The 10,948-nt window shown below is 39.5% G+C and overlaps 2 protein-coding genes across 2 annotated transcripts; both read right to left on the bottom strand.

Moving 5' to 3' along the window:
* Nucleotides 1-630: 630 nt before the first annotated feature.
* Nucleotides 631-4,502, bottom strand: LOC141784984 (5-hydroxytryptamine receptor 3A-like). Its single transcript, XM_074663019.1, has 10 exons — nucleotides 4,371-4,502; nucleotides 3,396-3,556; nucleotides 3,074-3,118; nucleotides 2,850-2,959; nucleotides 2,470-2,639; nucleotides 2,189-2,346; nucleotides 1,803-2,013; nucleotides 1,560-1,727; nucleotides 1,293-1,378; nucleotides 631-1,206 (listed from the first exon to the last, which is right to left on the bottom strand). The coding sequence occupies exons 1-10, from the start codon at nucleotides 4,408-4,410 to the stop codon at nucleotides 976-978; spliced, it is 1,380 nt and encodes a 459-aa protein (XP_074519120.1). The 5' UTR covers nucleotides 4,411-4,502; the 3' UTR covers nucleotides 631-975.
* Nucleotides 4,503-6,008: 1,506 nt separating this feature from the next.
* On the bottom strand, nucleotides 6,009-10,808 carry LOC141784986 (5-hydroxytryptamine receptor 3A-like). The gene is made up of 10 exons (XM_074663020.1): nucleotides 10,113-10,808; nucleotides 9,662-9,822; nucleotides 9,480-9,524; nucleotides 9,296-9,405; nucleotides 8,913-9,082; nucleotides 7,813-7,973; nucleotides 7,514-7,724; nucleotides 7,280-7,432; nucleotides 7,044-7,135; nucleotides 6,009-6,939 (listed from the first exon to the last, which is right to left on the bottom strand). Exons 1-10 carry the CDS (start codon nucleotides 10,150-10,152, stop codon nucleotides 6,727-6,729), a joined length of 1,356 nt encoding a protein of 451 aa, XP_074519121.1. The 5' UTR covers nucleotides 10,153-10,808; the 3' UTR covers nucleotides 6,009-6,726.
* Nucleotides 10,809-10,948: the final 140 nt, after the last annotated feature.

Genomic DNA, 10,948 nt, shown 5'->3' with positions numbered 1-10,948 from the left:
GGAGAATACTTATCACCCAACTCTTCATTGTTGACTGAAAGGGACGTGCCTCATGTAACAACCCTGCCAGTAAGTGCCGTCCCCCAAAGTATATTAGTCGCCTGTGGGAAGATCGATTTGCTGCAAAACCTCAACACTTCACTCCCCAAGAAAAGCAGCTTAGTGGAGGAGCTCTATCAAAACATTGAACATTTTTTTTGCTTGGAGAAAGTTTTAACCTTTAAGTTAATCCAATAAATTAATCTGAGTTTTGTTTTTTTTTTAACATGTATACATTTTAGTAGCAAAATAAAAAACCTTAAACCTGGCATTTCTTTGTTCAATGGGCTTATAATTCAGAATAATTTGCCTCATTGTGAATGTAAACATGTGCAGATGAGGAAATTTATCTAAATCTGATGCCTCCTGTGCTGCATGAAATAATGACCATGCAATGAAAAGTTAAGATAGCAACATCAAAGGGTTTTTTTAAGAATAAAAAAGTTTATTTATGAGATTCAAGGTCAATGGTTCAGTTACTGATATATAATACTGATCTGCGGTCATACACTCAACATTCATTGTATGTAAGGACTGTTTGTATTTCTGGTAAATATATGTGAATATCAATCATAATACAGTTGTGCTCAAACTTGGTTATTCAAACTGATAAATATCTTGAAATAATACTCTGTGTGTGTGTGCGGCTTCATATGACATAAAAGACATAAAAACATGCAAACAGTGGTGACTATGACAGTTCACTTCAGGACTCCATACATATCTGAAACACTGGGCACACATTTCCTCATTAGCCTGGAAACAAACCACTGGGTGGGAATGTGGTTTTCATAAGTGCACTTCTTCCTGTAGAGTAATATGAGAAATAAACCCACTGCTAGCAGAGCTTAGCATCCTCACAACCAGCTTCAAATAGACGTATGAGTGCAGCAAAGGCATCTGTTAAATAACATCATCACAGAGTGTTACTCGTCTCTATTCACTTTTCCATTTTGAAAAGAGGACGGATAAAAACACAGTGACCGTGGTCACATAGAAAACAAAGAACACTCTGTCCACTCTTATGGCCACCCTGGTCCAGTAGCCGGGCTCCCCCTCTTTCTTCACGCTCTGGAGAAGTACGGAAAGCGTTTTCTCGATCCCCCTCAGCTCCTCTGAAAGCTTATCCAATGATTGGAGCTCCTCCATCAGTTTGCTGCCGGTCCCCTGCAAAAACGGTTATGACTTATTTTATTTGACATTCAGTTTTGTCGCTTATTTATACAACTGCCAAAGTGTGTCCTACTTCTTACCTCTTTGGTGACAGACCTCAGTTCAGATGGAGTTTCACAAGTGGACCCGTCATAGATACAAGCACACTGAGTCCACTTGTTTATGTCTGGGAATACAGTTGCAAAAAAAGGTGAACTTCACTTTAATAAATGAGAATGTTTCAAGTCGCCAAAGGGCTCGGCACCTGCCGACAGCGCCAAAACTACCACCAAATATTACCTGTCAATACTTTAGGACTCTAGATTTTCATGAAATTATATAATTTGTCTGTTGTGTCATGGTCTCACCTTTAGTGAAGTTAACTTTTATCTCATTGTTGCACTCCATACTCCAGCTTTGGTCTCTCTTCGATGAGCCGCTTTGAGAAATCGAGTCCCTTCGCATCAAATTCATCACCAAAATGGTCTCCAAGAGGCTGACCAGCATCAGGGCAAAAATACCAATGAGGTACACCGCTGGGAAGGGATAGTTTGAACATTAGACCAAAAAAGTAAAATATGGGTCATTCACTGAAGACTGAACCTCCTTACCGATCAGAGGAATCCTGTTTGACGAAGCCGGGAGAATTTCGTTCAGAATCAGCTGCAACACTGTGACAGCGAGGAGCACGGTGACCTGGAAACCCAGCTTCTCTCCACCGCTGTCTGAGATCATGAAAGAGGCCAGATCCAGGCACAGGAAGAAGAGGACAGGAAGCAAGAAGTTTATGATGTAGAGGATGGATCGCCTCTTCATGGTAATCTGGGAAATTATGTAGCGAAAAGAGGAAGAAGAAGATGTAGAAGTAGGTAAACGTAAAGAAGCGATGACAGGAAACATATTTTAAAGAAATATTTTTGCACACTTACATTGTTGAAGTGCCTTACCATAGGGTTACCTCTAATTGTGATGTGTTCGCTCTGGGAGTTGTACTCACAGTGTAAATGATGAAGTCTTGGCTGAACACATCAGTGGCGTTGATTGTGGTTACTGCCATGTTGAGAAAGAGCCACTCATACTGAGTCCTCATCACCTCTCGAGACCACTCTGTGGCCTCAGAGGAGTTGTCACTGGCATGTAGCCGGATGTCCTTGACTTGGTTATTTGAGATGAGATAAAACAAAGAGATGAAGGATGAGTGGTGACACAGAGAAGAGACACAGACGGATGATGATTGTAAGACTTTAAATTGATAAAGAAAATGTCTTGGAAAAATACCCGTGTGTATGACGGACTTGAAGGTGAGGTTGCATCTCTGAATGTCAAAGGGGAATTTGTAAATGTGCATCCTGCAGGTGCTGACCAGCACCATGTCGTCCTGGACCTCCACGTCACCTTTACTGTTGATGGTGAGGTACGGACTGGGAGGAGCTTTGTCCTTCTCTGTCCTGGACGCAAACACGGGATGCACAAGAACAGAAACGTACAGGGTAATTAGAGCGATACTTGCACATGTGCACAACTCATCTCTATGTGTGTGTGTGTGTGTGTGTGTGTGTGTGTGTGTGTGTGTGTGTGTGTGTGTGTGTGTGTGTGTGTGTGTGTGTGTGTGTGTGTGTGTGTGTGTGCAAGCATCATTAAAACAATCTGGCACTTACATTTCCTCAATTGTGAGATCTGGTTTCCACAAAGTGTCCGCAGGAAGAGAGACATTGTCGATTCCACAAAACTGATTTGGATCCCAGGAAATGTATTCATTGTGCCATCTCTACCAAGAATAACAGATGATTAAAAATGGAAGCAGAGACAGTTAACCCCAGGGGTAATTGAGAGAGGGAGGGAGGAGAACAGAAAAAGTGATTCCCTGTCATCAGGAACTCACCATGACCGTCCAAACATACGGGATAAATTTCTGCTCTTTCTCCACCTGTTAGGAAAAAAAAAGAGTGAAAATCTTTCCAGGGAGGAAACAGAAATACACATCAGCAATGTTTCAGATAACATGTCTGCAACCCACTTCCGTAAAATAATTGTTGATAAAAACACATTTAGACAGTTTTTCAACCAGTATTAAATGCTGAAACAGAAAACAGGGATCATTAAATGTTCTGCTAGCATCATGTTTTGTAGCTGAGACAGGTAAAACTGAAGTATAACTTTCTTGAAGAGGTTAGTTATGATGATTTGGAGTCTGGAGCACTTACCACGTCCAGAATGGCGTAGAGAAGCACCTCCAGGGACACATACGTGGCTCGTTTGTAGTTTCGAACAGGCCGGGTCATGGAGAACAGCTCGTTTTTTTTGGTCAGCTTCAGGTAGCTCAAAACATCGTGATAACTACAGTTTTCCTCAGTAAACACTCCATCTATGCAGAGAAAAAAAGAATGAAGAATGAGACAGGAATTCATCAGCACAAAAAATAAGGAAATAGAGATCCTGAGAGCTGCTGGATTTTTGATTTTCCCGTCCTCTTGGTGGCTTACTGCAGAAACATTAACTTCTGTGGGCAGGAATCCACTTCCTCTGATATTTATTGTCAAAAACAAGAAAACACCTCTGTAGAGAGATAAATCTCTGTATTTGCTAAAAAAGTCGCTGTTGTCTCAGGAAGGCCATTACAAGATGAGAGTTTGTGGTTTTATCGCATGAGCCATCAGCAAATATGTTATAAAATCTTAGATCCATTAGCTTCTTGATGCAAAATAAAATATGAAAAAGAGGAATTTTCATCAGTGCAAAATATCTTTTGCCATTTATTTACTCTTATTTGTTTTTATTTTTCAAGACAAAAGAAATAAAAATTAAAATTATTTTTGCACTTGATAGCAGCTCCTGCAGCCAAATAACTTGTAGCACTTTGCACAACTAAGATTTCCTTTCTGTCTAAATTCTTGCTTGTGTTCTACGTCGCTTTGGACAAAAGCATCTGCTAAATGAAACTGTACAACTGTAGGGTATTGAAATCTTTTTTTAATCTCTACAGTTTAACAGTCCCTCTGGTAATCTCAGATTTTACTGCTGACAACTCTTACCTGCAGATAAAAAGCAGTGAGTTGAGTGCTGAACCCATTCACTCCTCTGAAACACCTCTCACACAGAGAGTTGCACAAAATGACACTTTCTGTCCCAAAAGCAGCAGCTTTGTCAGTCAGCACCTGAATGAATGACATCAAGCTTACCTGTGAGGAGGAGCAGAAAAAGTAAACCAGTGTGAATCATGACGGCAGACTCAGTGAGGATCCAAAGGATGTCAGCACGGCTGTCCTCTCAGAGCTCAGTGTAGCAATCCCACTCATACAGGAAGAGGGACGGGCAGACTTTCCCAAATTGTGATTAGTCTCATCCATCTGAGGTCACTCCCACAGTGGTGATCACAGCAGCTCTCAGTGGTCTTTAAGGGAAATGAAGAGGTATGAAGGCCCCTAGTTCAGACACATGAGGGCTGTAATGGCTTCTTTGTGGTTTATGTAAGTGCTGTAAATGCAGCTGCCGGACATTTTTGCTCACAAATCCACAAACATTCAGGAAAAAGCCTGATCTGAGACTTTCAATATGATGTTTCAAACTGGGTTAGAAAAGCTTTTACTGATGCTGAGAGAGGACAGTCAGTGTGGGAACCAAAACAAGATGACGGAGAGAAAGTTGTAAGAAAGTTTTTCAAGAAGAGAAGAAAGAAGGTCAGATAGTAGAGCTGATTTTTAAGACTTTTATCACACCAACAGAAGCTACAAAGTAACATTGTTTCTTAGATTTCAAATTAAAGTGTAAATCTAGACACATTTTTCCATCTTTTGATAATTCAAGCAGTTGTTGGGTATTTTCTCCTCACTTTGCTGCTCTGTGTGAAAAAACACATCCCTTAAAGGGTCATGGGGCAAAAAAAATTACATCCGGTGGAATTTCAATTTCATGTCAGTTAGTGCATATTTTCAGTCTTGTATAATGACTAAAACACTGTGTGAGGTGGTTGAGTTAAGACTTATAAATACTGTGAACTTCATGTATACAGTAAATTACTGTACATTTAGATAACATTAAATTTCTATATTGTTGCTGCATATGTTGCAAAAAAAAATGTAAATCCTAATTACAATACATTTCTGTATTACTTGTGTTGGTAACACTTAAGAATAAGAAACACGTATTCATTATTAATTAGGTGCTTACTAATAAGCACATAAATAGCATACTAGCCCTTTATTTGTATTAATTATGCACTTATTAACACTTTACTCCACATAGCCCTTTTCTACCTCTATTACAGTATGAATTACTACTTTTCATTATATTTACTCTTAATTATCAATTATAGTTGCTCAGTTGATAACAATTAATTAATTAATAAGAATTACTGTTTTTGTGGTACTGCCCCTTTACAAGGCCCTAATAACCCACACCATGATTCACATCATTATTCATAAACAACAACATTTATTCATTTATTAAGTGATAATTAGGAGTTAAAATAATGAAAAGTCTAAATTCATACCGTAATAGAGGTTAAATAAGGCCATGCAGAGTAAGGTGGTAATAAGTGCTTAATTAATACAAATAAAGGGCTAGTATGCTATTTATATGCATGTTAGTAAGCACCTGATTAATATTGCATATGTGTTCCCTATTCTAAAGTGTTACCCTTGTTTTTTAATGTAAGAAAACTGCAATATTACAGTTAATTACTGGCAAAACTGTTTCCAGTATATTTACAGTAAAAAGTTTATCAGTCTACACACATCCAATATAAAGAATCCATACTGTTTGTTCACTTTCAGGACCAGCTCACAAATATTTCCTCCTTTCTTTGAAGCCTGTGTAACTACAATAAAAATCTACTTTGATTGGATGTGACAAAACAATAAAACACATAAATCCTAAAGCATCAATAAATACTTTTTTTGTTTGCTTGTCTGCAGCAAACTTAATTCTAGGGACTGATTTATTGTTTGAAAAATGTAAAAACAATATTTGATGGATAAAATAAACGTGATATCAGCAGAGGGTTTCAGGTTTCAGACGTCAGATATTGTGAGCTGTGAGATGAAAGCAGACTTGAACAGAGGAAAAAATCTGTTTATACTGACAGATCATTTGAAATGTGCAGTAAAAACATCACTGAGGCTAGTGGGTCTGTGTTTGTTTTGAATGATGGTCCTAATCATGTTGTTTTTCTGTCTCTTGCTGTTTGATTGCACAAGCATGTGTGGGAGTGGTTTGATGCTCGTTTGTACAAAAATAACCTGCAGCTCAATCAGACAAAAAGACACCAGTTAATGTTTTTTTAATGATTATAAAGTATTTTGAAGGATGTATCTTTTTTTTCCAAGAGCAATTTGGATTTCTGTCAGAGACTGCAGGAAGTAGCCATGATCAAATTAAAAAAATAACACTTACACTTAACCACATAAACACACTTACAGCAACATACTCATAGTGCAGATGTTTACATCCAGTGCTGCAAAGCAGAAACAATTTAGATTTTGGCACAAAGACTTACAGCAAAACAAACCCTGTGTAAATGAAGCTGCTGTTTTATTTCTAAGTGTGCCATTCGATGAAGATAAAACATAGAAACAGAAACACAGTGGAGACGTAGAAAATGAAGAAAGCTCTGTTGATCCGTTTAGCCAAGAGGACAGACTTCCCTCCTTCCATCCTGCAGTTCAGGTTCAGATTCATCTGCATCTCCTTCAGCTCCCCCAGGATCAGCAGCAGGACATGGGAGTCCCGAGACTGACTGATGCCGTTCACCTGAACACAGTCACGGCAATGAATCACCAGTCAAGGGGATAAATGTTTAAAGTGTCATGTGTTTTTGTGATGTTAAAGCTTCAACAGAGGATGTGATGCCGTACCTCCTCAGCCACAGGCAGCAGCTCGAGCTGTTTCTCTCCAGCAGACACTTTATGGATGCAGGAGCAGCAGGTCTGCCTCTTCTCATCTGGATCTGTAAAACATTTCACAATCAGAGCTGCTGGAAACTTAACTTTAAGCCTTAGAGGTTATAAACTTAAGTAGATTTAGTAGTTAGAAAGTTCTCCAACATTTTAATAACATCAAGATCTGTTGGGGGCTGTGGTCTGGGTCTCACCTGTCTTCCAGTTGTCGGTATTCATGTCCGTCTTTGTGTCCTTCAGCCTTGGCCTCGCCTGAAAAGTCAAGTCTTTATCGATGAGATTCGTCACCAGGATGGTCTCCAGCAGACTGAGCAGCATCAGTGCAAACATCACGATGCAGTAGGTGGCTGAGAAAACCAAAAACACAGAAAAACTGTTTGGTATGACGTCTCTCTTTGGATCATAGTCTCTTAAAGTCAGATCTGTACCGATGAGTGGAGTCTCGTTGGACATGGCGGGCAGGATGTCGTTCAGGATGAGCAGCAGGACAGAGATGGCTAACAGCACAGTGACTTTGAAGCCCAGCTTCTCTCCTCGATGGTCTGCGATGAAGAAGGAGGCCAGGTCCAGAATCAGGAAGAAGAGGACAGGAAGCAGGAAGTTGATGACGTGGAGGAGGGGTCTCCTCTTCATGGAGAACTGTGAGGACAGATTAAAGAGTGAATAAACATCATGAAAACAGGAATCTTCACTCCTTTTATGTGTTGGGTTTTTTGTTTCTGAGTACCGTGTATATGAGATTGTCCCACGTCTTGTTGTTGAAGGCGATGTTGGTGCTGGTGACGGATAGTTGGAGGAACTCCCACTCCCCCTGCGTCTTCATCACCTGCCGAGAAAACTGTGTCGCCCGAGACGAGTTGGAGCCAGGAAAGAGCCGCATTTCATCAACTGAGGACGGTGGAAAAACTGTTACAATGACGTCACCCTCCCCCTACACCAAGGTTATAATAGTTTTGGATTTGTCATTATAGTTTAGTTTTAGTTAGTTTTGACTTTTTTTTTTCATTACAGTTTAGTTTTCATTAGTTTTAGAGCGGGCATTCTAGTTTTTATTTAGTTTTGATTTTTGCAAGAAGGCTTAGTCTTAGTTTAGTTTAGTTTAGTTTAAGTTTTAGTTTTAGTTTCAGTTTAGTTTTAGTTTTTTCATACCTTATTTGCCAGGTGCAGGATTCAAAAAGGTCAGAGTAAATATTTTGTCATACTGTTTATTTTCAAGTCCAACATAGTGCTCACTGCTCAGTCAATGCTGATACTGAACTGTTGGCTGCTGCCTTCAACACAAAAAATAACATAAACTTAAATAAACAAATATAAACATAAATTATGTAAAACAATAAAATATGAGCGAGCTTTAATAATTAGAAACTTGGACTCTGTAACAATAAAGTCAGACTCACATGAAATTAAACTATTACAGATGCTCTGATTCATTGCTCCACCACATTTCGTTGCAGCACAGCGCACAGCCAGTCAGTGCAGTAAACAAGCACGTCCCAGTACGTCACTATGATGGTGCTGTGCGGCACTGACAACTGCCTAAAACTGTGATAAAATTGGTTGGGAAAATGTGTCGGATTAATTTAAATCCTAAAGGCTATTAACATTGTCAGAAACTATAACTAAGGAGATTTTGTCTATAACTTTAGTTAGTTTTATGAACACAAAATACAGTTTTAGTTTACTTATCATTTTTGTTTTCTTTTCTAGTTTTTATTAGTTTGAGTTAACTGCAATGTATTTTAAATTTTAGTTTTCGTTTTTAGTTTCGTTTTAGTCAACTATTTTAACCTTGCCCCACACACACACACACACACACACTGCACTCACTGTGATGTATTGCAGATGCAACAGTGATGTTGCAACTCTGTGTGTCGAAGGGGAACTTGTGGACGTCCATCTTACAGGTGCTGACCACCTTCAAGTCCTCTTCTGAATAGATGGTGCCATTAGAGGACACGAGGATGTACGGGTTCAGAGGGGAGTCATCCTTCTGTATCCTGATGAAACACACACAATCATTTCATGACACATTTGAGGAGTTCAGACCTCATGCTGTACTTAGACAGGAGCACGCTGTGACCTCTTAACCCCCCAAACCAAAAACAGTTTGTGTGGTCAGGAAACAACAAATGAAGTTTCTTAACCCTGCAGATATATAAACAAAGATGCTTCAGGACTGGAAACATAAAGAGGAGGTGGTGCAGTCTCACATCTCGTAGATGAAGATGTCAGGTTTCCACAGCATTTCTCTGGGAATTGCGACCTCAGAAATCCCGCAAAACTGATCAGGGTCCCATGAGATGCGTTCATGGTTCCATTTCTGGAACAGACAGAGTGAAACAGAACATGAAAAGGAGAGTTTCTAAAAAAACTTTGTTGAAATTCTTCACTCACCAGTGTTGCCCAAATGAAAGGAATGAAAGTCTGAGTTTTTTCAACCTGTGGATGAACACACACATACACATACACACACACACATACACACACACACAAACACACACACACACACACAAACACACATATGTTAGAGCAGAGCAGCATGTCAGTTAACTCTTGTATTGAAATGAAGAACTAACCACAGCCAGGATGGCGTAAAGGAGGATATCCAGCTCCACAATGGTCGGCTGAGTGTAGTCCAGAACGGGTCGGGTCAGTCTGAAGGGACCTGTGTCTTTGGTCAGGTTCAGGTAATCCAGGACGTCCAGGTAACTGCACACTTTCTTTGTGGGAACTCCATCTGAAATGAAAATATCTGACTCCATCTTTTAATGAAGAGATACTGTTGCTATTTCTTATTCTGCAAGATTTTGATTGAACTTGTCCCTGTTTTAATTTTAGATGAAGACCAGTTACTCTAATCCTGTTTTTCCTCAATCTTTCACCATTTTTGGTTCAACTTTTGCAACAGCACAGCCACACAGTTTACATCAGACATAAACAATATCATCATGATAAGCATCAACATATCCGTTCAAGTTTCTCTGAGACTTTGCAGAATCTTAAAAACAACGCGTGTTACAGTCTTACCTGCAAAGATGATCAGAAGAAGAAGAGGAAAACGCCTCATATCTGAGTGTGTGTCGTGTGTCCCCGCTGGAAGTTAAACCATCTCTGATGCTGAACTTTGTCAGGACAACTGAAATAAGAAACCCCTCCTCTGGTTGACAGTCTGCGTGGGTTGATGTAACAGTTTACCCCCAGGGATGGACATAAACACTGAGTGATGTGACTCTGGAGGCAGCTGGGATTGAAGATGATTTTAAATTATAAAAGCGAGGAAAAGGCAGGTGAGGAGGATTCATCTGTGAGAAACAGGAGTTGATGTGATTTTTTCAGTTTATCTGACAGCAGCAAAAAGGGGATGAAGACATGTGAGAGGACACAGAGGAAAGATTGAATTAAGTGGCACTTTTTGTAACGTGATGATGATGTTGAGTACGCTGGGACCATTAGAGACACTCATTGTTTTCTGCTTGATGTCTGAGAGCTGGAGGCTGAGCTATGAACAGGATTTATTTAAGAAGGAAAATAAAAATAAAATTACTTTTGAAGTTTTTAAAGCTGTATTTATGCATGAAATAAACCCCAATTCCTGATTTTAACCCATCTTGGACACCTAACTCCCCATCTCCCCGATACTCCACTATTTATCCATGTTGTTTTGGTATTTGAGCCCTTTGAGTTTATTTTTGCTGGTGACAGAGGACAAATTAAGCTCTTTGATGGGAAGCTAGAGTTTGAGAAATGGTTGTATAAAAGCAATGAGGAGAATTTCAGAAACAGTGACCATGAAAGGAAACATCCTGGAGCAGTGTTTTATCTTCACGGACACAAAACCAAAACATTCAATGACAAATGAATCA

The sequence above is a fragment of the Halichoeres trimaculatus genome, unplaced genomic scaffold, assembly GCF_033239565.1.
Source record: "Halichoeres trimaculatus isolate MK-OKI-2021-1 unplaced genomic scaffold, fHalTri1.1 fHalTri1_scaffold_23, whole genome shotgun sequence".
NCBI lineage: Eukaryota > Metazoa > Chordata > Actinopteri > Labriformes > Labridae > Halichoeres > Halichoeres trimaculatus.
This window is presented reverse-complemented; position numbering and strand designations above follow the sequence as displayed.

Excerpts from the sequence above, each read along its gene's own strand:
- LOC141784984 (XM_074663019.1), bottom strand. The coding sequence starts at position 4,410 with ATGATTCACACTGGTTTACTTTTTCTGCTCCTCCTCACAG. Across the intron at positions 3,119-3,395 it reads TCTACGCCATTCTGGACGTG|GTGGAGAAAGAGCAGAAATT; the intron begins GTAAGTGCTCCA and ends TTTTCCTAACAG. Across the intron at positions 1,379-1,559 it reads AAAAGTTAACTTCACTAAAG|ACATAAACAAGTGGACTCAG; the intron begins GTGAGACCATGA and ends CTGTATTCCCAG.
- LOC141784986 (XM_074663020.1), bottom strand. The coding sequence starts at position 10,152 with ATGAGGCGTTTTCCTCTTCTTCTTCTGATCATCTTTGCAG. Across the intron at positions 9,083-9,295 it reads GACATCTTCATCTACGAGAT|GATACAGAAGGATGACTCCC; the intron begins GTGAGACTGCAC and ends GTGTTTCATCAG. Across the intron at positions 6,940-7,043 it reads TGCTGCCTGTGGCTGAGGAG|GTGAACGGCATCAGTCAGTC; the intron begins GTACGGCATCAC and ends GACTGTGTTCAG.